This window comes from Lolium perenne, chromosome 1 (assembly GCF_019359855.2).
Source record: "Lolium perenne isolate Kyuss_39 chromosome 1, Kyuss_2.0, whole genome shotgun sequence".
Lineage (NCBI taxonomy): Eukaryota > Viridiplantae > Streptophyta > Magnoliopsida > Poales > Poaceae > Lolium > Lolium perenne.
The window spans coordinates 250,277,061-250,302,999 of record NC_067244.2 but is presented as its reverse complement, the minus strand read 5'-3'; the positions used below and the strand labels follow the sequence as shown (position 1 = coordinate 250,302,999).

The window sequence follows — 25,939 nt, the reverse complement described above, 5'->3', positions numbered from 1 at the left end:
GATGGCGACGATTTCCCCCTCTAGGAGGGAATTTCCCCGGTAGAATTCTGCCTGCCGGAGAGCTTTTCTTTTTTCTCTGGTTCTCCGCCCCGCAGCGGCGGCGGAATATTTCTCTGGTCGCTCTCTTGATCTTAGGTTTCCCGAGGGGTTGAAATACGCGAGGGGGGCATTGTCAGAAGTGGGCCAGGGTGCCCAGACCATGCCTAGGCACGGCCTGAGGCTGGCCCACGCCTAGGGGTGGTCTGGCCCCCTAAGGGCCCATCTCAGCCTCCCCTTCTGGCTTTCTCCGTCATCTGGAAAAATAGGATTTTTTGTATCTTTGCTGGGAATTGTTGCTCTTCAGAAATATGGTGCCTTGACGGTCCTTTTTCCAGTAGATTCCTGGCTCCGGCGGTTAATTCTCCAATAATCATCAAACATGCGAAAATAGATGGAATACCATAAGTATCACCTCAAAATATGAAATATATCAATGAATAACAGTAAATAATGATATAGAATCGTGATGCAAATTGGACGTATCATCCGGCTCTAGGTTTCCCTTCAAGAAAGCATCCTTGTCCACATGATGAACATGAACAATTCTTTCCATCCCCCTAGCATAATGTGAACAACACATACATACATGTGTTCATTAGTTAGCCATAGTCAAAACAAGTCAACCTAGGGTTTCTACCCATACAACCTACACCTAGCACTCGTCCTACTTCAACAAACCCTAAGATTTCAAATCCATCATCTTCACTTGCCAAATCAACTTAGGGTTTCACATCTAGATCCAACCAAATCCATCAATTTATTGGATGAAAAGAAGGGGAACAGAGGAGATTACCACAAGGAATGGGTTGGGAACGAACTCCACGGACAGATTCAACGAAATCTACCAAGATTTGAGAGTGATTTGGGTGAGGGGGAGAGGTGGGGTGGCTGGTCGGAGGAGGAGGAAGAAGATTTGGGTGGGGGGGTGTGGTGTGGTCGGGCTGGGTGGCTCGGGCCGCCACACATAAGTGGACGTGTGGCGCCCTTCAGAGCGGCGCCACACATTCAATGTGTGGCGCCCATGGGATCGGCGCCACACGTCCTGCCACGTCGTCTAGTCAACGGAGCGCAGCGTCCACCGCGCCACGTCGGCCTGGATGTGTGGCGCCGTTCGCATGGGCGCCACACAGACAAGTGTGGCGCCGCTCGCAAGGGCGCCACACAAAAGGGTTAGTCCAGTGAAATAGTTTGGCCAGAGGGCCATTCCGTGCTTTTTTTCGCCGAAAGGGTTATTTTCGTCAAAATCTCTGTTAAATTTATGCCGGAAATGCTGTCACGCGGATAGAAGATCGACGTTCGGCCTACTTCCTCATTTTTTTCTCGAAATGGGGTACCCTGCTGCATCAATTGATGCATATGGCTTTGGCTACGTCCTCATGTCACCTAACACCGCCTCCTCATCTCATATGTCATTTTTTTGTGATGGCCGCCTGCCGGTCCTTTTTAATGCCGACCGCCGCGTCTCCATCCCCATCTCTACATTATCTAGTTCACTTCCACTACCATTCTTCACGCGTGGGGGAACTCTAGCTCTCCCATTGATGCCAGCAATGATGAAGGAAGGCGGCTAACCGTGGAAGAAGGCTCAGAAAGACCATGAGGTCGCTCATCTTCCAGGCGCTGCTCTAGAGCATTACCACCGCCTCTTCCACCTGTGTGAGACCGCACTTATGTTAGTGTGGATGTGGCCCGCACGATAGAGACCAAGTAACCATGCCATGGTCCAATGTGCACCTCCCTTGGGCGTGGCATCTGAACCGGGCTAGAATCCCAAAGCTGCCAATGCCATGAAGCCGCTACCGCGAGATCCTCCACCGACATTCTCTCATCTCGCTAGATCCGTGGGATAACCCCACCTACGTTCCGAAACACCCGTGTGGGAAAGATGGCTCGAGTTGGAGCATGACCTGTGACGTCGTGCGCACTTCGCGGGTGACATGCCCCACACCCCAGCGGGCAAGAATGGGGAGCAGGAGCAGGTGGACGACATCCCCTGCAACCGCTGGAAGAAGACACAACCATCAAGCTGTCCCTCGAGGCTTCAGACTTGGAGGAGTTGGCCATGTGGTTACACCCTCGGTGAGTCCTTGAGTGGACACCCTCGGTGAGTCCTTGAGTGGACAGCTTCAACCCATTTTGTTATATCTTACCGCGCCAACCGGCTCTGGTCCAGTAGTGGTCCTTGATCTTGTGTAGCGCATGCTCGACTGTTGCCCCAACACCCACGCCAGCACCTTTTGTGGCATGGGTCGCATGAGATAGCGTTTGCGCCTACGCTTGGGCCTTCGTCGACTGGGTGGCATACACCAATGCCTGTTCCAAAGCCTCCGATGTACTAGCCACCGACTCGTGCACCATCATGGCCGTGGTCGGCGTTGGTGGTCATCACCATCGAGGCCACCGGCGACGCAAACCCTAGCTAGGTAGGGTCTCCCTTAGTAAGATTCCGACACTTCTTTATGGATCGGAGGGAGTAGTTTAATAGTTGTATGTCCTTTCGCCCCTATGTGCAATTATTTGTAATACAACACGACCATCTTTTCTATCCATGGATCCACTCAAATGAACCTATACGAACACATTTGGCGTCCAATATGGGACGGCCCACTGGGGACTTGCAAAGATTTTTTTACCCACAGAGGCCGGTGACACCGACTACTCGTGCATGGGCGCCGGCGAGAACAAACATTTTGCGTGTACGCGGGTGTTGCTGCCTGGCCGGTTGAGACCTGACCTAGCTAGCCAGTAGTGGTTTTTTTTCAGGCGATCCACTAGGGATCGATTTTCATTATCTATTGATAACGAAAAACATAGTCAGGGTTTCTACGACATATTTACAACTCCACGCCAGGGAGATTTTTCAGGCAAAAGCTATCCAAAAGCAAAGATCTATTAGGAGAAAGAACATCTAAACGCTAGTGTTCAACGGAGAGATAGCTAGCCAGTAGTGGTGGTGTGTAGATATGGTAGCAGTACCCCAATTAAGCTAGGGCGAGTGCGAGAGCCGAGATCCAATCCAATCTGTACCCCACGAAAGGGAAAGGAAAAAAGATTCTTGCCTGCCCCGCCCCGCCTCCCTCTCCAAGGCAAAGCTATACAACACCACCACCACAGCCACAGAGCCACAGCCAGTCGCCCGGAACAACTGCAGCCTGCCCAGGGCCCTCAAAGAAAACAAATCTAGGACAATCAAGCCGCTGCTAGCTAGGCTTAGCGTTGCGTGAGAGCGAGGAATCGAGCCAAATCTCATGCCAACCTAGCCATCTTCTCCTAGCTAGCTAGCCAGTGCGAGAAGCGAACAGAGAGATCGTGTTGTAGTGGTGGTTGCTGAATTCCGTAGACCTCAGTTTGCCGATTTTGAGACCGGTCGAGATTTTGAGAGAGAGAGAGAGAGAGAGGCGCGCGGGGGAGAGATCAGAGACCGGAGATGGGTCGCGGCAAGGTGGTGCTACAGCGGATCGAGAACAAGATCAGCCGGCAGGTGACCTTCGCCAAGCGCCGCAACGGCCTGCTCAAGAAGGCCTACGAGCTCTCCATCCTCTGCGACGCCGAGGTCGCGCTCGTCCTCTTCTCCCACGCCGGCCGCCTCTACCAGTTCTCCTCATCCTCCAAGTAATAATCCATTCCGATTCCCCACCCCGTACAATTACTACCAAGCATGCTTCAGTTTTCTTTGCTTTTCTCTCTCCGATCTTGGCTCATCGATCCTTCTGTTTGCCACTTTCCCTTTTCTCTTTCTAGTTTGACGCGTCCATCTTTTGATTCGCTCTCCCGTTGCAGCAATTTCGCACGCGCAACTGCTCGTTTGCACGCGCGACGATCGATCTGGGTTTTTTTTGTGCGTCCGTGCATGAACTTATGGGGGGTGGGTTAGTACGTTCTTTTCCTGTTAGCTCGTTTCTGTTCTATCGGCCAACTGTGTGTCAAAAATAGAAGCAGTTAGCAAAAGAAAAGTCATGAACAGCACATCGATTGGCATATGTACGCGTATGTCGTATATATGCATGCAACATTTCAATAAACAGTAAAAAATAGGGGGTTTTCATTTGATGTACATGCACCTGACCAGGCATTTATTTCTTTTTTGATAAGGGCCTGACTTGTATATGATCATACATTAATATATCCGCCCAATTTCTTGGAATTTTCGCCGATTTGGCATGAAGGCTTGTGGTCAAACTGCTTCGAATTTATATGGTGCCTCAGTTTTCTGGCTGTGTTTTCATATTTATGAAGTAGTACAATGTCAACTATCTAGGTCTGTCATATTTCGACTAGTAAGTAGTAGTATGAATAACTCTCTTTCTCTAGGTACTTATGTCCAGAATTCTAGTTTTTCATTGCATATTTCAACAGATTAAGAAAGTCGGAGCATACTGCATTCAGTTAATTAATTAATTTCATTATACTACCTGATTAATAATGAGCATCATGAAATATTTAAGCCAACGGCATCGTCCTTCAGTTTAACTGTGGCCTTACATGATATGACAGCACCAAGTACTGCATCGTATGTACTCCCTCCGTCCCAAATTAGTTGTCCCAAATTTTTTTAAATATGAATGTATCTAGACATGTTTTAGTGTCTTGATGCATCCATATTTTAACAAATTTGAGACAACTAATTTGGGACGGAGGATAGTACTACCATTTCTACTTTTTGAAAAGCAAAAACAAACTAGTTTGCTATGTATTGACGTAAGCAGCTTTATGAACCAGAGCTTTATGTTTGTTCGCGCCAAACGAATTTTGGTTCCTAATCTTTCAAGATTAAGGCCACTTGTGCATGAAATGTGCAAATCCCAGCTAGTAAAGATGCCTACTAGAACATTTTCTAGAGCTAAGCATGATCAATCCATGCCAACTACATATAGAAATAATATTGGTGACTAGCTTCTAGTAAAGCAATTTTGGCTAAATGGCCTCTTTAACGAATATTATGCCACTATACATTTTTATAGTACACAATTTCCAATAGCCTAGTTTAGCCAACAGTTTATTAGGTCAAAATTGGGAAAATTTACAGTGCACTTGCATATGAGGGTTACGCAAGTTTGCAGCCAAGAAATTATTTCAAAAGCTTTTCAATAATGATGCCTAATGGTATAAGTTCACTGAAAACTATATCCTACTTTTCTATATATGCAAACCGTAACTTTGCTCACATAAAAACTGAACGGTTCTGAAAAATTATCTACCCCAGGGACAAAGACCGGCCACATAGAATTGTTTAATCTGAATCATGTTAAAGGTGTAGCACTCAATTATTATGTAGTTTATGCGACACAAAGCTGAATATTTTAAATACTACTTAGCACACCTCTGGATCAAGTTACTAATTTCCATTAGCATTTAACAGAAATTTACTGAATATGACACGTAAGGAGTGCCATTTAGTTTCTAGCATCACACCATGCCTTCTTGATCGCCCCATGACTTTGAGTTTATGTTTTCCCTACATGTGTACTTAAGATAAATTAATCATGTTTTGAATTCATCACAGCATGCTTAAGACCCTTGAGAGGTATCAGAGGTACATTTTTGCTTCGCAAGATGCCGTGGTGCCGACAAGCGATGAGATGCAGGTCTGATATTTTTATTGACTTTACACGTAATAATTTGGATTCTAACATTTGCCTAAGAAATCTCACATGTTTTATTTTTCGTATCATCAGATTAGGTTTTTCTTTCTTAGAAGCAGTGCACCACATGCCTATCTATGTTGCTCCTAAATAATATATTTATACTGGTTATGAGTGGACAGAGATTTAAATCACTGAGATATACATGCCAATCCTTTTCATTTTAAATGCCACTGTGAAGTATTATATTTTCTTGACACTGTCCTGTCCGCGGTCACATAAAAGTAGTTCTCGCTAGAATCATGTGTGTTATATCTTACCTTTTCTGCCGAACATAAATTGTGTTTCTTCTTCATGTATGGGCTATGAATTGTTTTTTACTTTATTTTTTGTGAACTTTCTGTGTTACAAACATGCTTTGAGAAGAAAAACTTACAATATAACATTTTTTAAGCGTTGCACAATATCCAAGGGGAAACATGTAAGCACAGGTAATGAGCACTGGCCATGTACATTTTATGCATACTTCTTAGGTACGCATGTGCATCTTATAACAACATGGTTCGCCACTGCACGCAGTACTATAGCAAACAGCAAATTTAGCTTTGCTGGCCATGGCATGTTTGTGATAAAGGGGGTTTTTATTAACTCAAAAGTCAAAACTCACACCAAAATGATAGAAGCAAAAGAGATTACAACCACTCTGCATAACTAAGATGCACATAACCATGCCAATGATGAGTTCATTTCAATAACGGGTGGAATTGATTCAAATTTTATGCAAACACTATGCTATATGGTATATGAGCTATGGACCATGCATGTGATGTAAATATATACATGTGTTTTCTGTAGATAAAGGAAATGGTTTGTTGCCTTTGGGCCTTAATACTGAAAAAGTGCACACAACCGTAGTATGGACGTGATAAGAAAGCACCCATTGACACAAAATGTGGAATGCAAAATCAGATTACATAGCCATATAAAAACCAAATTACCCTACTACATTATTGATTACAGCCTACCATCATCCATGTTGAGATATAAACTCTCTGATGATCGATTCCAACTGCGGGCTATCCGTTGTGTTCGAATTCTGTTAGTTAGAAGCTAAAACATGATTCATGTTCTCAATGACAATGGTCATATTTGTGCAATCCAACTGTCTAGAAGGGTTAGTTTGGACTTATGGGACACTTATATATTCATGTGTGAGTTGATCACTAATGTCATCATGGCAATTCACGCAACGAATGATACGGATATGAAATGCCAGAGCATTTAGGAAGCAGAAGAACAATAAGTGTCTAGGATATGACTTAATGTTGAGTATGGGACCCTAATCCTAATATTATTAGGTCCTACTTAATTTAGGTGAGGGCAAGTGGGAACCCGTAAAAAAATGAAGCCATGCATAGCCACATAAACTCAATTCGACCAATCAAAAAATCCACAAGACTTGAAAAGAGGTTGTCTGTGTAAGCAAAACATGATTAGATGATTGATTTCTTTAGATTCGTGCTAGATCTTACAACATGTAGAAAAATCTAAGGGCCTCTTTTGATCATAGGGTTGAAAAACACAGAAATAGAAAAACCACGTAATTCTACTGGTTGGATACCTTTGAGGTCAGTGCAGGTGTAACATCCCAAATTTCAAAACAAATAAGAAAATGAATTTTCCTTTTTCCAAATTTTGGAACCAACAAAAACTTTTATTAAATTGAGTTATGTGCATAGTGCTCATGCTTGTAGTGATGATTTTTGCCATGATGCTTGTTGGGAGTGTCCACCAAGGCTTAAACCCTACATCTTGCTCTCCCCTTTTTACCCTCCAAGATAAAACAAAATGAAAAGAAATTAAAAAGAAAAGGCCTATGTAAGCCTATGGCTATTATTGCAAATAATAAACTATGCTATGTTCTACCTTGTTTAGATGATTTGCAAAGCCTCAACCAACCTAACCTAGTGCTTACCAACTAAACCCAATGTGAAATAAAATAAAATAAAAATATGCATAGAGGCATATGTGGCACATAGCCATAATATCAAATCTTGACATATGCCATTATACTTGGCCCAAATGGTTTAACAGCATTACTAAACTTAATCTAACACCCCATGAATTCAAAACAAAGATCTTTGGTCAAAGAAAAGGAAAAGAAAATAAAAACATGAAATGCACATTTGTGCTTATGGCCAAATTTGCAAATCCTTAACCCAGGGCCACCATGACTTGTGCCAATGCTTGGGAAACATCAATAGATCAATAACAAACACTTTTGCATCAAAGAAACACAAATCAAAGCCAAGGAAAATTCAAATTCTCAACACATATGATAATGGTCAAATCTGCCCATAATAAAATGTTACCCACTTTGAGCCCCTGATTTAAGAGATTCTTAAACTAAACCTTCTCAATTCTTTCCACCTCATCCAAGACCATACCAAGATGAACACTTTTTGTGTTGACCACCATAGTTGACTCTGCCTCTATTGCTCAATATAAAAGTGACAAGTTGTAACATTGAAACAAAGTGTAGATCATACCCATTTTGAAATTTCACAAACTAGCACCATTTTGTACACCACCACCACCATTCTACTCCAAATATTATTCAAAGCAACTCCACCAAAAATCTCTGAAAAATTCCAAATAATCCTTCATGCGGCCATTTCATCGAGCACATGGCAGGCACAAATCTGGATTTGACACACACTCTATTACTCACTGGATTTTTGCCTAAACCACTTTTGTTTTGTGATGATCATTGATCCTCTGCATCTCCTGCATCAAGCCAAGTACAAGCCAGTGATGATTAAAGCCTGGAGAGAGCCAAACCCTCACCATGCGGTGCTCATGTCGGCCATCATGCCATCTCTCTCTCTGATCCTCTCCATTCACTTTAAACGTGTCCAGTAACTTCCCTCTGCCTTGTTGATCATCACCATGCACGGCCCTTGCTCGCGAGAGGCTGGCATTGGCCAGGCCAGTACACGCCCAGAGTCTCCCAGGCACGCCAGCGTGCGCGCTCACCACGCCCTGGACGCGCCAGAGCATGGGCTCGACCCATCTCCTCCGTCCTCCCCTACACCTCTCCTTCTGCATCAAGCACCACCACTACACCCTCTAGCCCGTAGACATGCTCGAGCGACGGCGCGTGCACCGTTGCCATCGTCCTCGTCGACTTTCCGCCGCCAGTACCGTGGCAGGTTCTTCATCATCGCGAGTGATCCCATCGCCCTTTTGCTGCGCCAGCTAGCCGTTGAGCACCGCCATGATGCCAGCTACGCCACGCCGTCCTCGCCTTGGCCTTTCGCTCACCAGAACCGCCGCGCCATGCTTGACCTCCACGGGCACCCGCAGCTCCTCCTCCCCTCTATAAATAGCACCCTCCCGCGCCTCTATTCTTCACACCCATCGCCTCTTCTCCCATCTCTGCCTCTCCTCGAACCAATCCCGAGCCAAATCATCGCTGGAGCTGCGCCAATTTGACGCCGGAGCCCGCCAGTACCTGCAGATCGGCGCCGTCGATTGGAGCCTCCTCGAGCGACGCCGCCGGTACCAGGAGCCTCGTCGTCCACACCAACGTCGCCGCGCACCTCGTCGTCGACCGCCGGAGCACCGGTAGGCTCTCCCACCCCCTAGCCTCGCCGCTAGCACCACGGGTTCTCGTCGGAGACGACGATGAACGCCGGCCGTTAGATCTATTTCTAATCCTACGCCCCAGATTCGCCATACCGTTTCGCGTTTAAATAGCCACTGATAGGTGGAGCCCACCATGTCAGGCAGCCCACGCGTGAGAGCCACGCTGCTGGGCTGGCCCGTTTGATTTTCCTCTCTGTGGCCCGTTTAGCTTTCCCGCCAGGCCCAGAAAATTCAAATTTCGTTTTTCTGTTTTAATTCAAATTCAACACTGGATCCTTTTTCAAATTTAAATAGAATAAAATCTACTGAACCAAAAGTGACAAATTTTATATATTTAGAAAGCTTATTAAATTATCTACACAACCCCACTGGTCTCACTTGTAGATTCATTGTAGAATTTAAATAGTAAAAATAACAAGGCAGGTCCTTTTCAAACTTCAAATATTTATTAAAAATTAACTATAAATGATTTTGAGTAGATTCCAACTCTCATAAATCATAATTCAAATACTCTACATGATTATGTGAAAATATGACATGGTTACCTCATATGATCATGGACTAGAGCAAAATAATGGCTATGTGGCCATTTCTAGTCCATTTAAATTATCTCAATTAATTTATTTAAATAGTATGAGAATTACTCTCTCATTTAAATCTTGATCCTAAGTAATTCAATAAGAGGTAATGACCTTGGTCTAATGAACCTCATATTTTATTACTTAGTGATATTAAATCATTACCATGCTATTATTAAAATGCATGAGGTGTAGCACCTCATTTAAATCACACTTCCAAATAATAAATATGAAGTGTTGACTTTGGTCAACATATATTCATACCTTATTATTATTTGAGGAGATTAAATCTTAATAAGATTCAATGAGAGGAAACTATTTTCTCCAAAGAATTAAATAGCAAACCAAATCAGTATTTGTAATGAGAGGAAATTATTTTTCTTTAAAAGAAAACAAAGTCAATCACCATGCTAATAAGGATGTGATGCTAGAATAGCTGGTGTGAACCTTGGTGTGTTAGTGACATAGGCACCCCAAATGGGCCTGCCGAATATAGTACCCGGGGTTTACTGAAGGCCCACTACCCGAAGAATAAGAAGATTCGAGAGCCCAAGATGTATTTAAGGAAAAGATGAGTTGTAATAGGAAGTGTTGTTTGTAATCTGGCGGGATGAGTTAGAAACCGTCTCGGACTCTGTAAACTTGTATAGCACGAATCCCTCGGCTCCACCTCCTATATAAAGGGGGAGTCGAGGGACGAAGAATCAATCGAATCATTACCTGCAAAACCCTAGTTTTCATAATCGTCGAGTACTTTTCGGCTGAAACCTTCGAGATCTACTTACCCTCTACTTCTAACTAAACCCTAGCCTACAATCCATAGGCATTGACAAGTTGATACCTTGTCAATTGGCGCCGTCTGTGGGACAAGTTGACAAAATCATGGATACTGCGAGCATCCTTGAATCTTTCCATCAATTCAGGAAGAGTTTTTGGTTGGACGTTCCGAGGAAACATGGAGTTGTAAACCATGGACAAGGTCTTGGTACAGAAGTCAAGGAAGTCGCGAGTTTGAGAGGTGCGATCTTGAAATCTGACAATTTGGCGGGTCCTCTCTGGGGTAGCCCAAAACAACGAACCATGGTCCAGGGAAAGATTAACAAGGAGGTTTGTCCTAGCATTTACCCTCTCTTCCTCGGCAGCAGCATCAATAAAGGCACCTATCAAAACAAAGAAGTGGAAACCTTTAAGAGACAATAGCACGAAGATGAAAGATATCAGAGGATGAAACAGGCATACCCGACATATCTGCACTGGCTTCATTCATTAATTCGAGCATGAAATTTTCTCGAGTAGTCGCCTTTTCAGTCTCGGAAGCAGCAATTTCCTTAGCAGCCACGGCCTCGCGAGCTTGCTGAAGAGCAACTTTTTCGGCTTCAGATGACTTACGAGATTGCTCCATCATTACAAGTGTTTGCTTCTTCGCATACTGAAGTTGCTGCCGAAGTTCATCCAGTTCTTGCGACAAGGTATCGTCGACAGGTGCAGTATCAGCAAAAGTTCTCCTTGCGCGAGAAGAAGAAGGCGAAACATTGGAAGGAGCGGAAGTTGGAGTATAGTTATCAAATATCAACTGAAATTTAAACAGGACAACATCAAACGACAATCAAAGATAGAGTTTTTCATTAATCCCGTGGAATAATTACAAGAGCATTACAGTGGAGCTAAGGAAATACATGTCGCCAAATGACTACTTTGGCGACAAGAGCAAAAGAAACAGAAAGAAAAAACAGAGGCATGCAACTAGACCTCCGGCCTTGACGAGCTAGGAGTCGACGATGGCTTAATCCCAAGATAGGCCAAGATCTTCTTTGTGTTGGGCTTGGCTGCCTTAATCAGCGACTTCCACCTTGATTGCTCTATCTGCTCGGTGTCGCCAACTTTCATCCGATCGATAGTCTGTCGATCACAAGAACCAACGCGACAGTGCTCTCAACGGCAACCTTCATATTTTCTTGGCGCATCTTCAGTCCAAGGTCTTCCGATGTATTGAACATCTTGGCAAGGTTGAGGAAAGTCGCAGGCTCCTCTTTCTTCGGGAAGAAGTAGGGGAACAATGCCGACAATACCGCGTTAGCATTCGACACACCTTCACGAATCTCGGACCCATGAAGTTCCAGATAGGAAAGTGCGTCAAGGACAGGGTCATTGACAGGATTTGTCAGATCAAAATCTTGGTTTGTTTGGGCTGTTAAGGAAACAAAGCATTAGTGAAAAGACAAGAAACAACGATTCTCATAAAAATAGAAGAGATCAGCAAACTTACTGAAAGTGCGGCGACTCTGCGTTTTCAGGCGCTTGAGGATTCCTTCTTCACGAGAAGCTTGCGCAGCTTTGTGCCCATCTAAGGCAGCTGTAGCATCCTCAAGTTTTTTCTGCAGTTCCTCGACACCAGCAGCTTTCGCCTTGGCTTCGTCAGCTTCGGCCTTGGCGATGCTAGCAGCGAGTTCGGCTTTCTTACGAGCCGCCTCACTTTGCTCAAGTTTTAGAGCAAGTGCGTCGGCGCGTTCGTTGGCCTCTGCAAGTTTCTCTATCGAGATATGGAAAAGAGAGGGAAGAAAAGATCAAAAATCGCGACAAGTAACAGGAGCAAAAAATCAAGGAAAAACAGCAAGTATAAAAGTCGTTACCTTCGACTCTATTAGCATATTCACGGTACCCAATAAATTGGGAACCGATGCGGAGAAGATCCTTGATCATAGGCTGTTCAACGTGAACATAGCAAGAGAAACATCGGCATGAAAAAGAGAAAAGGTGTGAAAAAACAAAATAAGGAAAATATAGATGTCTACAAGCTTACATCATCTAGGAGCAGAGTCGACGAACTGCCCAACTGAGGGGCAGCTTCAACAATCTTTTCAACCCTTGTCCTTTTTGGTGAAGGAGCAAGGGGGCTTGATGGTGGAGTAGTGGTGACGACGTTTTGTTGAGGAGGCGACGTTTCTTCCCCTTCAACTAGCGTGTCTGAGGCAAGTACAGTACGTGACGTGCTTGTCCGAGGAGCCACGTCGATGGTGGTACTTCTTCCTTGTCATCACTGTTGGTCAAAAAATCGGCAGCATAAAAAGCAAGACAGGATAAAAATTTCGAGTACAAAAATAGGGAGAAATAAAGGTGACTTACGAGCTGACGAGGGATTCAACATAAGGATCGTAAGCTGCCTTCGGATGAGAGGGAACAACTTCTTCAGCCTTAGAGGTGCCAGAATCCTCGGCATCAGTCCTTTTCCTTTTGTTCCTTGGAGAAACAGCAGGAGGAAGGGATTGCGTCGACTCACTGGCTTCAGACTCAACTTCTTTTTCATGAGAAGCCGCAGATTTGTGAGAACCCGCGACTTCACTTTCAGGAACAGAAGAACCTTGAGTATCTTCGGCAACGATGGCTTTGTTCTTCGACTTCTCCACCCTCCGGAAGAGGAGGAAGGGAAGTCATAGTAGGATGGTTCTGAAAAAATAGTGACCAAAGGAAAATTAAAGAGATGACAATACAATGAGATGCAGAGAAAGTGCGGAATAAGATAAAAACTCGAGAAGACAAAATACCTCGGGGAGTGGATTGGTGGAGCTGTATGGTTCCACGCGACAAGAGGAAGGAACTGGGTCCTTGCCCAGGCGAGAGAGTCTTCGAACCAACTTCTCCAAGTCCTTGGTGGAAAGATCACCGGAGATTCTGTTGGCGTCATTTTTACCAGAATACGTCCAAAGGGGATTTTTGCGAGCACGAAGAGGCTGCACTCTAATCCTAAGGAAGTAGGCGGTGATTTGAACACCAGACAGCTCTTTGCCTCGAGTGTTTTGAAGGCTGGCGGATACGGGACATCAGTGCCTCTGTCGCTTTTTTCTCTTCCTCGGAAGCTTCGGCATCCCAGGAGCGGCGGCGCTGAATTCTGGCACTTCCGTCGAAAGGAACTATGTTGTGCTCAACGGAGTTGGCGCTTTCTTCGTGGATGTAGAGCCACTTTTTGCGCCATCCTTGGACAGAATCAGGAAACTTGACGTCGAAATAGTCGACATCAGTACGAACACAGATAACAACGCCACCTATGTTATAAGTGACGTTGTGGGAGCCATTGCGGCGGAGGCGGAAAATGCGCTTCCACGAGCCCAATTGGGAGGGATTCCGAGGAAGCATTCGCAAAGCGTGATGAAAATAGAAATGTGAAGGATGGAATTGGGGTCAACTGGTGCGGTTGAATCCCATAAACGAAAAGAAGGCCGCGGAGGAAATCGTGGATTGGGGTCGAAAGGCCGCGGATTAGATGATCAACAAAACTAACCCGGTACTCCATTGGAGGCTTGGGGTAGCTTTCTTCAGGAAAGCGGATGGCGTCCTCCTTCTTCATGAGGCCGAGCCTCTTCGACATGTTGGTGTCTTGGTTGGAGATTTTGGATCTCTCCCACTCAAGATCCTCGGCGGCCATCTTGGATTCCGGAGTCTTGTGGCGAGTCGGGCCGCACGCGCGGTGGCATCAACGGCAATGGGCAAAGCAATGTATGAGCGTACGGAAGATCGAGAGAGAGTTGGGCGCGAGGGGAAGTTTTGCGAAGAGGAACAGGATGAGCGGCGCAAGCGAGGATGAACGGAGGTTGAAGAAAGGTTTATATAAGAATTGGGTGAAGTAGTGTGCCGTTCGATGAAGAAATCGTGTGGTGAGAATAGATCTTCTAGATACAAGGGCAAAAAAGTATTTTTACTGAGATAGGCGTTACCGTACGTGCGCCAGAAAAAGCGGAGGACGTGTGTCCCCCACTTGCACGACGTGTCAACGTGGTGGAAGCAATGGACCCACAGGGCAGGAAAATCACGACTATTCAGGAAGGATGAAGTAAATTTGATTAACGGAAGCATGTCGATAAGAAAAATAAAAGAAGATTGGCAACAGGAAGAATTATTCAATACTTCGGGAGCCTTTGATCAAAAACAAGTTTTTGCCCAAATGCTGGGGGGCTACTTCGACAAAAAGTAAGATTTCGACTATGGCAATATAGAAATTGAGGGAGCCTACAACCAAGCACAAGTTCTTGGCTGTAGCCTCGGGGGCTACTCCCATCGGGAGCGCTGTTCGCGCACCCGAGAGATAAAAAAAAGAGAGATAAAAAAAAAGAGAAGAAGAAAGAGATCATATTGGGAAGTAATGGCAATATAGCGACAAGGTGGACTAAAATGTTGAGCCTACAACCAAGCACAAGTTCTTGGTTGTAGCCTCGGGGGCTACTCCCATCGGGAACGCTGTTCGCGTGCCCGATGAAATTATCAAATAAAAAATAGAAAAGTAAGAGAGTATATTTCGAGTTATAATTAACTCTACATATACTCCCATCGGGAGAGCAATATAAGTCATACTTGACTCGATAAAATGTGCCATTCCAACAGCCGGAAAAGCACTCGACAATATATTCTCAGAACGCCGAAGTTGCGATCAATTTCTGAATGCCGCAAATTTGCGAAGGTAAGACCCCAGATCCGTTCTGCTGGGCGTGGCATCGCCAAAGACTGCGCTCTGCTACTTTTATCCGTATAAACAGATACGAAGAAAAATCCTAACGGACGCGTTAGGTATCCGATAAATTTGACTGGGACTCGACAGAATGGTAAGACCTTAAGCGGCACTGTCGACGTTTACACCCGGTATCCGAGATCATGTCCGGGGACATGATTTTGAAGTAGGTTTTTGCGGATTGCCACTAGAGCAGTTAACTAGTACCTGATCCGTCAGATGAACTAGCCCCAACTACCAGTATCCCTGTACAATATAGAATTTTATGTGAAGAAATATAAAAAGTTAAAGCTTTCGAGTAAAAATAAACAGTGGAGATTTTCCCTGACTCTACGATTCAAGCAAAATCTCGGGGGCTACTGACATAGGCACCCCAAATGGGCCTGCCGAATATAGTACCCGGGGTTTACTGAAGGCCCACTACCCGAAGAATAAGAAGATTCGAGAGCCCAAGATGTATTTAAGGAAAAGATGAGTTGTAATAGGAAGTGTTGTTTGTAATCTGGCGGGATGAGTTAGAAACCGTCTCGGACTCTGTAAACTTGTATAGCACGAATCCCTCGGCTCCACCTCCTATATAAAGGGGGAGTCGAGGGACGAAGAATCAATCGAATCATTACCTGCAAAACCCTAATTTTCATAATCGTCGAGTACTTTTCGGCTGAAACCTTCGAGATCTACTTACCCTCTACTTCTAACTAAACCCTAGCCTACAATCCATAGGCATTGACAAGTTGATACCTTGTCAGTTAGTCTAGCATATAAAATTGTGTGGTGATTGTATACCTCGTATTCGTGTATAGATGCTAGTACCGAGGAGTACCAGGAGGAGGAGGTCTACTCTCAGGAGGAGGAAGAGAACTTTGATCACTACCCCACTCAAGGCAAGCTAATATTCTTGCAAGTGCAAAGCTCTACTAGAGCAAGGCACCATTACAATTTTATTCTATGTCTAAGGATCCCATCCCAAGTTGTATTCTTGCTAAGTTTTTACTTTATTTATTAAAGCTTACTTTTATAGTTAACTTTGGTCTAAGTATAGTGAAGTACAAGGGCATCAAACTTAGCCTAGATAGCTACAAGTTAATTAGCCCCCTCATGACTAGTTGCTAGTGCTAACAAATAAAATTGACTACTCCAGCTGGGAACCAGTGAAATGAAATGACTTTGAAAACCTTGGAATGATGAGTTATTCTATTGAAAGATTTTGAAGGTGAATGTGACTTGAAGGACATGATGATTTTGATAAAAATTGATGGTTGGGTTCGGATGCGATACCATTCCAATTATTTAGTACCCCCACAATACCTGCTTATGGGTAGGGCTTAACTGGAAATTTATGTGTCTTAGTATGGGTTCCCTCTGAACAAGCGTCATAGGGGTTATGCCAAAAGCTTCCTCCACCAAAAAGAGAAAGATGAAATGATGTGAAATGACGTGAAATGAGGTGAATGTCCGGCCCAAGCCCTGTGCAGTTCCCAGGCAGACGGTTTGTCTTCACTGAGAGGCCAAGCTCATGGGGAGAGGTGCCTATACTAGGGTATGTAAGTGAAAGGTTATGGTTGATGATCCACGTACTGAGTTACGATTATTCAGGGTTATCTCTGACGGATGTAATCAAATGTTGTGGCACAAGTGTGCAACCTCTGCAGAGTGTAAACCTATTCGAATAGCCGTGTCCACGGTTATGGATGGTTGGAAAGGCCATAATGTTCCGTCATCAGACCATTTTCAAAAATGTGACATATGACTTGTGACTTGAACTTGAAAGGTGAATTTGGATTGATCACAACAGAGTTGTGGGAATGACACTAATGTTCCCACTTGAGTAAGTTAGGCAAATGAAGAATCTTTTATTACTAAAGTGCTTATGAAATAAAACTGGCTTTATGCAAACGAACCTAGAGCTTAGCACCCCCTTACCATAGTTGATAGTACTTACATTAGTATGAGTTTGCGAGTACTTTACAGTACTCATGGCTGTGTCCCTGGCTATTCGAATGGCCAGACTTCCGCTATGTGTTTTGTAATAGGATCTCTAGATCCATTATGTTGTAAGACTGGATCAGGGGATCCTCTATTTGTAAGACAATTATGGTATGTAATGAATGATGTGTTGTGATATCAATCTATTATGTCTCGCAAAAACACTATTCCTGTGATTGCGGTGTACGGCATAATAGGCATCTGGACTTAAAAATCCGGGTGTTGACAAGTTGGTATCAGAGCCATTGTTTGACCTTAGGAGACCCTAGTTAGAATGGACGTCTAAAAAAATTAGTTTCCAAACAAATGAAGTGAATATTTATGAAAACTTATTCCCACTCTTATCCTTGAGATCTTTTCAAAATGAGAAATCCATGCTCTACTTTCCCTTGTAATCCTACATAAAATTTTGCACACTTGCTCACTTCTCTAACTTACTCATCCTAATTGCTCACAGATGGAGTACCACTATGAATCCTATCAGCTTGGCCACGGAGGAGACCTAATGTTCGAGAAGGATTTGGAGCAACTAGTTGAATATTTAGGACGCCCGTATCCCGAGTTCTTTGGAGTGCCACTCAATAATCAGTCGGGAAAACAACCTCAGTGGGTAGTTACTGCAGATCTGAGAGGAAAGCTGGGAGCCCCAATTTGGGAAACTATATGGTTTTCTGTAAGGGGAAACACTTGGAAGGAAGGAATAGCCAAAGCCATGCAGGAAGCAATTGCCCGTCTGTGTGGACAAAATGAGAACAAAATCAAGAACACTCGCTTCATTTACTACCCAAGACATGATCCCATAGGAAGGCCAATAACCATGCCACCCCACCCGGAGATGCACCACTATGTGGCATACCTGGATTTCATGCTGTACAAGACCCGCAAGGAGTTGGATAACGCTCGCGCCTTTCGCCAAGCACATTACCCATGAAGACAAGAACTCACCATTCCAGATGAAGAGTAGTACCACTAAAGCACTTGAGTAGGTGTGAGTTTGTATCAGGATCCCCTTGTATCGTAGAGCGAATGAATGGTTCTTCAAACCAACGGTGTGTTAGCTTTGTAATGTGTGATGCTTGGTATGAATGAAAAAGTGTTGTTGGTTTTTACCGCCTCAACACTACTCAAGTTTTCAAGTTTTGAACTTTTTAAATTTAACCCAAACAAACCATAGAAATTTCCCTCTTATCTTATCATCTACCTCATTATTCAAATGGCCCCACCAACTCGCAACAGCAGCCAAGATGCCATGATGCAACTGCTGCAGACCCTGATGGCAGACCGAGAAGCCGAGAGAGCTGAAAGACAAGCCAACATCGCTGCACTGCAACAGATCGCTAACCACAACCAAGGCCATGGAAACCATGATCACCCAGGATCAAAGCTGAAGAACTTTCAAAACACCAACCCTCCTGTGTTTAGTAAAATAGAAGAGCCACTGGATGCTGATGACTGGCTCCAGACAATGGAGAACAACCTAGAAGTTGCGGGAGTAGAAGCCGCAGAGAAAGTCCTGTTCGCCACTCATTACTTAGCAGGACCAGCTCGAGCCTGGTGGACCAGCACCCGTGCCCTGAATGCTGGACAGATCATGACTTGGGAAGATTTCAAGCTCAAGTTCAGCAAGTATCACGTACCCCCGGGTCTTATCAAGAAGATGAGGGACGAGTTCCGTGAACTCAAGCAAGGCCGGATGTCGGTGGTAGAATACCGCGACAGATTCCTCACTCTGTCAAGGTACGCCCCGGATGAGACCGACACCAACGAGAAGAGGAAGGAAAGATTTCTGAACGGACTGCACGATGAGATGCAGACTGTACTGGTCAACATTCCCTTTGCTGACCTAGAAGCTCTGGTGGACTCAGCCATCCAGATGGAAGGAAAACTGCACCAAGCCAATGAGAACCGCAAGAGAAGAATGATGAACTAGAATGGACCCAGCAATACACAGAAGTACCGCAACAATTCATCTGGAGGATTTGCCCCAAGACACAACAAGCCACCTGCTCAGACGTACCACCCAAACTACACCCACAATAATGGAGGACCCCCGAAGCCCGGAGGCAATAACAACAACCACAACAGCAAGAACAACAATGGTAACAACAACAACACCAACACTGGCCCGAGGACTGGAAGCAACGCTGTCCCCGTCACCCCCAAGGACAAGTCAATAATAACTTGTTATGAATGTGGAATTGTGGGTCACTACTCCAATGAGTGCCACAAAAGGTTAGCCAAGACTGCCCCAAATACTGCTGCACCTGCCCAGCAACAGCGCCGCTTCGCAGCCAGAAGGAACCAGAACATCCGCAACGGCCGTCTCTACCACATGAATGCCACTGAAGCCCAGGAAGCACCCCAGGCCATGCAAAGTATGTCTTCCTGTTAACCCAATTGCCCAATCTCTCTTAGGAACCTAACTTTTCTTAAAATCTCGGGACGAGATTTGTTTAAGGGGGAAGGATTTGTAACATCCCAAATTTCAAAACAAATAAGAAAATGAATTTTCCTTTTTCCAAATTTTGGAACCAACAAAAACTTTTATTAAATTGAGTTATGTGCATAGTGCTCATGCTTGTAGTGATGATTTTTGCCATGATGCTTGTTGGGAGTGTCCACCAAGGCTTAAACCCTACATCTTGCTCTCCCCTTTTTACCCTCCAAGATAAAACAAAATGAAAAGAAAAGGCCTATGTAAGCCTATGGCTATTATTGCAAATAATAAACTATGCTATGTTCTACCTTGTTTAGATGATTTGCAAAGCCTCAACCAACCTAACCTAGTGCTTACCAACTAAACCCAATGTGAAACAAAAATAAAATAAAAATATGCATACAGGCATATGTGGCACATAGCCATAATATCAAATCTTGACCTATGCCATTATACTTGGCCCAAATGGTTTAAAAGCATTACTAAACTTAATCTAACACCCCATGAACTCAAAACAAAGATCTTTGGTCGAAGAAAAGGAAAATAAAATAAAAACATGAAATGCACATTTGTGCTTATGGCCAAATTTGCAAATCCTTAACCCAGGGCCACCATGACTTGTGCCAATGCTTGGGAAACATCAATAGATCAATAACAAACACTTTTGCATCAAAGAAACACAAATCAAAGCCAAGGAAAATTCAAATTCTCATCACATATGATAATGGTCAAATCTGCCCATAATAAAATGTTACCCACTTTGAGCCCCTGGTTTAAGAGATTCTTAAACTAAACCTTCTCAATTCTTTCCACCTCATCCAAGACCATACCAAGATGAACACTTTTTGTGTTGACCACCATAGTTGACTCTGCCTCTATTGCTCAATATAAAAGTGACAAGTTGTAACATTGAAACAAAGTGTAGATCATACCCATTTTGAAATTTCACAAACTAGCACCATTTTGTACACCACCACCACCATTCTACTCCAAATATTATTCAAAGCAACTCCACCAAAAATCTCTGAAAAATTCCAAATAATCCTTCATGCGGCCATTTCATCGAGCACATGGCAGGCACAAATCTGGATTTGACACACACTCTATTACTCACTGGATTTTTGCCTAAACCACTTTTGTTTTGTGATGATCATTGATCCTCTGCATCTCCTGCATCAAGCCAAGTACAAGCCAGTGATGATTAAAGCCTGGAGAGAGCCAAACCCTCACCATGCCGTGCTCATGCCGGCCATCATGCCATCTCTCTCTCTGATCCTCTCCATTCACTTTAAACGTGTCCAGTAACTTCCCTCTACCTTGTTGATCATCACCATGCACGGCCCTGGCTCGCGAGAGGCTGGCATTGGTCAGGCCAGTACACGCCCAGAGTCTCCCAGGCACGCCAGCGTGCGCGCTCACCATGCCCTGGACGCGCCAGAGCATGGGCTCGACCCATCTCCTCCGTCCTCCCCTACACCTCTCCTTCTGCATCAAGCACCACCACTACACCCTCTAGCCCGTAGACATGCTCGAGCGACGGCGCGTGCACCGTCGCCGTCGTCCTCGTCGACTTTCCGCCGCCAGTACCGTGGCAGGTTCTTCATCATCGCGAGTGATCCCATCGCCCTTTTGCTGCGCCAGCTAGCCGTTGAGCATCGCCATGATGCCAGCTACGCCACGCCGTCCTCGCCTTGGCCTTTCGCTCACCAGAACCGCCGCGCCATGCTTGACCTCCACGGGCACCAGCAGCTCCTCCTCCCCTCTATAAATAGCACCCTCCCGCGCCTCTATTCTTCACACCCATCGCCTCTCCTCCCATCTCTGCCTCTCCTCGAACCAATCCCGAGCCAAATCATCGCTGGAGCTGCGCCAATTTGACGCCGGAGCCCGCCAGTACCCGCAGATCGGCGCCGTCGATTGGAGCCTCCTCGAACGACGCCGCCGGTACCAGGAGCCTCGTCGTCCACACCAACGTCGCCGCGCACCTCGCCGTCGACCGCCGGAGCACCGGTAGGCTCTCCCACCCCCTAGCCTCGCCGCCAGCACCACGGGTTCTCGTCGGAGACGACGATGAACGCCGGCCGTTAGATCTATTTCTAATCCTACGCCCCAGATTCGCCATACCGTTTCGCGTTTAAATAGCCACCGATAGGTGGAGCCCACCATGTCAGGCAGCCCACGCGTGAGAGCCACGCTGCTGGGCTGGCCCGTTTGATTTTCCTCTCTGTGGCCCGTTTAGCTTTCCCGCCAGGCCCAGAAAATTCAAATTTCGTTTTTCTGTTTTAATTCAAATTCAACACTGGATCCTTTTTCAAATTTAAATAGAATAAAATCTACTGAACCAAAAGTGACAAATTTTATATATTTAGAAAGCTTATTAAATTATCTACACAACCCCACTGGTCTCACTTGTAGATTCATTGTAGAATTTAAATAGTAAAAATAACAAGGCAGGTCCTTTTCAAACTTCAAATATTTATTAAAAATTAACTATACATGATTTTGAGTAGATTCCAACTCTCATAAATCATAATTCAAATACTCTACATGATTATGTGAAAATATGACATGGTTACCTCATATGATCATGGACTAGAGCAAAATAATGGCTATGTGGCCATTTCTAGTCCATTTAAATTATCTCAATTAATTTATTTAAATAGTATGAGAATTACTCTCTCATTTAAATCTTGATCCTAAGTAATTCAATAAGAGGTAATGACCTTGGTCTAATGAACCTCATATTTTATTACTTAGTGATATTAAATCATTACCATGCTATTATTGAAATGCATGAGGTGTAGCACCTCATTTAAATCACACTTCCAAATAATAAATATGAAGTGTTGACTTTGGTCAACATATATTCATACCTTATTATTATTTGAGAAGATTAAATCTTAATAAGATTCAATGAGAGGAAATTATTTTCTCCAAAGAATTAAATAGCAAACCAAATCAGTATTTGTAATGAGAGGAAATTATTTTTCTTTAAAAGAAAACAAAGTCAATCACCATGCTAATAAGGATGTGATGCTAGAATAGCTGGTGTGAACCTTGGTGTGTTAGTCTAGCATATAAAATTGTGTGGTGATTGTATACCTCGTATTCGTGTATAGACGCTAGTACCGAGGAGTACCAGGAGGAGGAGGTCTACTCTCAGGAGGAGGAAGAGAACTTTGATCACTACCCCACTCAAGGCAAGCTAATATTCTTGCAAGTGCAAAGCTTTACTAGAGCAAGGCACCATTACAATTTTATTCTATGTCTAAGGATCCCATCCCAAGTTGTATTCTTGCTAAGTTTTTTACTTTATTTATTAAAGCTTACTTTTATAGTTAACTTTGGTCTAAGTATAGTGAAGTACAAGGGCATCAAACTTAGCCTAGATAGCTACAAGTTAATTAGCCCCCTCATGACTAGTTGCTAGTGCTAACAAATAAAATTGACTACTCCAGCTGGGAACCGGTGAAATGAAATGACTTTGAAAACCTTGGAATGATGAGTTATTCTATTGAAAGATTTTGAAGGTGAATGTGACTTGAAGGACATGATGATTTTGATAAAAACTGATGGTTGGGTTCGGATGCGATACCATTCCAATTATTTAGTACCCCCACAATACCTGATTATGGGTAGGGCTTAACTGGAAATTTATGTGTCTTAGTATGGGTTCCCTCTGAACAAGCGTCATATGGGTTATGCCGAAAGCTGCCTCCACCAAAAAGAGAAAGATGAAATGATGTGAAATGACGTGAAATGAGGTGAATGTCCGGCCCAAGCCCTGTGCAGTTCCCAGGCTGACGGTTTGTCTTCACTAGGAGGCCAAGCTCATGGGGAGAGGTGCCTATACTAGGGTATGTAAGTGAAAGGTTATGGTTGATGATCCGCGTACTGAGTTACGATTATTCAGGGTTATCCCTGACGGATGTAATCAAATGTTGTGGCACAAGTGTGCAACCTCTGCAGAGTGTAAACCTATTCGAATAGCCGTGTCCACGGTTATGGACGGTTGGAAAGGCCATACTGTTCCGTCATCAGACCATTTTCAAAAATGTGACATATGACTTGTGACTTGAACTTGAAAGGTGAATTTGGATTGATCACAACAGAGTTGTGGGAATGACACTAATGTTCCCACTTGAGTAAGTTAGGCAAATGAAGAATCTTTTATTACTAAAGTGCTTATGAAATAAAACTGGCTTTATGCAAACGAACCTAGAGCTTAGCACCCCCTTACCATAGTTGATAGTACTTACATTAGTATGAGTTTGCGAGTACTTTAAAGTACTCATGGCTGTGTTCCTGGCTATTCAAATGGCCAGACTATGAAGAGGAGAACCAGTACCATGAAGATGGACAGCAAGACGTCTACGATAACTAGGACTACTCCTGACGTCAACAGTTGCCTGTGGAACAGATGGACCACGACCGCTACTTCGCTTCCGCTATGTGTTTTGTAATAGGATCTCTAGATCCATTATGTTGTAAGACTGGATCAGGGGATTCTCTATTTGTAAGACGATTATGGTATGTAATGAATGATGTGTTGTGATATCAATCTATTATGTCTCGCAAAAATACTATTCCTGGGATTGCGGTGTACGGCATAATAGGCATCTGGAATTAAAAATCCGGGTGTTGACAGCAGGTATAGGAAAGGTCATTTTGATGGAACACATCGAAAAACAGGAAAAATGCTTCGATCCTACGTGATTGTGTATTAAAAAGAGGTTGGAGTGGATGCTCAAAATGTACGTGATTGTGTATTAAAAAGAGGTTGGAGTGGATGCTCAAAATGCTATGGAACTGAGGCATTTGAATCCAATCCATAGGTATCTAAGTAGCATCATTTTTTCGTTCCAAGACAATACATAGGAAAAAATACCAAGGATTGTAATCCAACAAAAATACTATGAAATCCTGCAATCCAAAGAGGGGCCAAGGGCTTTTGTGCATAAGCAGGGTATATGAAGTATGAGGAAAAAAAGCACTTGAATTACTAGATTATATGGTTGTAGTTTGTTACATATTCCTTTTAAGTTATAATGTAGGTTGTCTCCAATGTGATATTTTGACCATCAAATTTCTACAACAATATGTTATATATTCGAACAAAACTGGTGCACATTTCATATTTTTCTTGATGGATCTAGCAATGTAAATATTCTTGTATAGATGTCTGAATTTCCTTTCTATTGATGATTAAACAAAAAATGTTTGACTGAAACAAAATTTGAAACGACCTACAATGTGACTCACAGTAAAATTAATTGGTTATGGAGTAACCTAGAACTTCTCTCAAGTTTTCCTTTTCCCCATATCTCATATTGACATTGCAGAATAATTATCTGGAATATATGGAGCTGAAGGCAAGAGTTGAGGTTTTACAACACTCGCAAAGGTGATGTTTCTTCATTCCTCTCAGATCAGCGCTTGTTTCATTTTTTGGCACTATATTTGCTAAAGTAAGTATTGGCTGGTGATGGTTCCACAGGAATCTACTAGGCGAGGATTTGGCTCCACTCAATACATCCGAGCTGGATCAGCTTGAGAGTCAAGTAGGCAAGACCTTGAGGCAAATAAGATCAAGAAAGGTAAATTACACTATAGCAATTACGCGAAATAGGTTTGCTCACTTTCATTCATCAACGTTGCTAGCCTGATTTGTAATATACCATATGGTACTGTTAGTATCCACAAACTTTGCTAATTGTCTCATCCATATTAATTAGAATTAGTGACAAAGCAAAATCCCTATGCACTCTCCATGACTGCTCTGTTCATTCGGACCTTTAGCTAGCTATATATGTTTCGGTGCCCACTGAACAAAAGAGGCAAGACAGGACTTTCAGAGCAGGTGCTTGGTGCGCACCCGTATCCATACCGTCTATACTGCATCAAGATCCGTGCAAGTTCCTTTTGTTCCCCTCTCAAAGAACTTCTCATTTTTGTATCTCCCACACTACACATTATTTGAACTCGAAAATTTGCAGATCACTTAAACAAAACAATTAGAATGTGGGAAAAATATTGTGGATTTTTTTGTCATTATCTATATATATATTTCAAGAATTTATTTTTTATCCATTCTATTTGTTATTTTGGAGTGACTTGCAAAAAAAATCTAATCTAAATATTGTATAATTTGAGAGATACAAAAAAGAAAAGG

General features: G+C 43.7%; 1 protein-coding gene across 2 annotated transcripts; it reads left to right on the top strand.

Annotated features, from left to right (window-relative positions):
- The first annotated feature begins 3,082 nt into the window (after window positions 1-3,082).
- Window positions 3,083-25,717, top strand: LOC127327608 (MADS-box transcription factor 34-like). Of its 2 annotated transcripts, XM_051354385.2 has the most exons (4): window positions 3,083-3,651; window positions 5,543-5,624; window positions 25,110-25,171; window positions 25,265-25,717. In XM_051354385.2, exons 1-4 carry the CDS (start codon window positions 3,467-3,469, stop codon window positions 25,431-25,433), a joined length of 498 nt encoding a protein of 165 aa, XP_051210345.1. In that variant the 5' UTR covers window positions 3,083-3,466; the 3' UTR covers window positions 25,434-25,717. The 2 variants fall into 2 exon arrangements, with proteins under 2 accessions (XP_051210345.1, XP_051210346.1); XM_051354386.2 differs by lacking the exons at window positions 25,110-25,171; window positions 25,265-25,717 and adding an exon at window positions 24,093-24,438 and having other exon boundaries at window positions 3,088-3,651.
- Window positions 25,718-25,939: the final 222 nt, after the last annotated feature.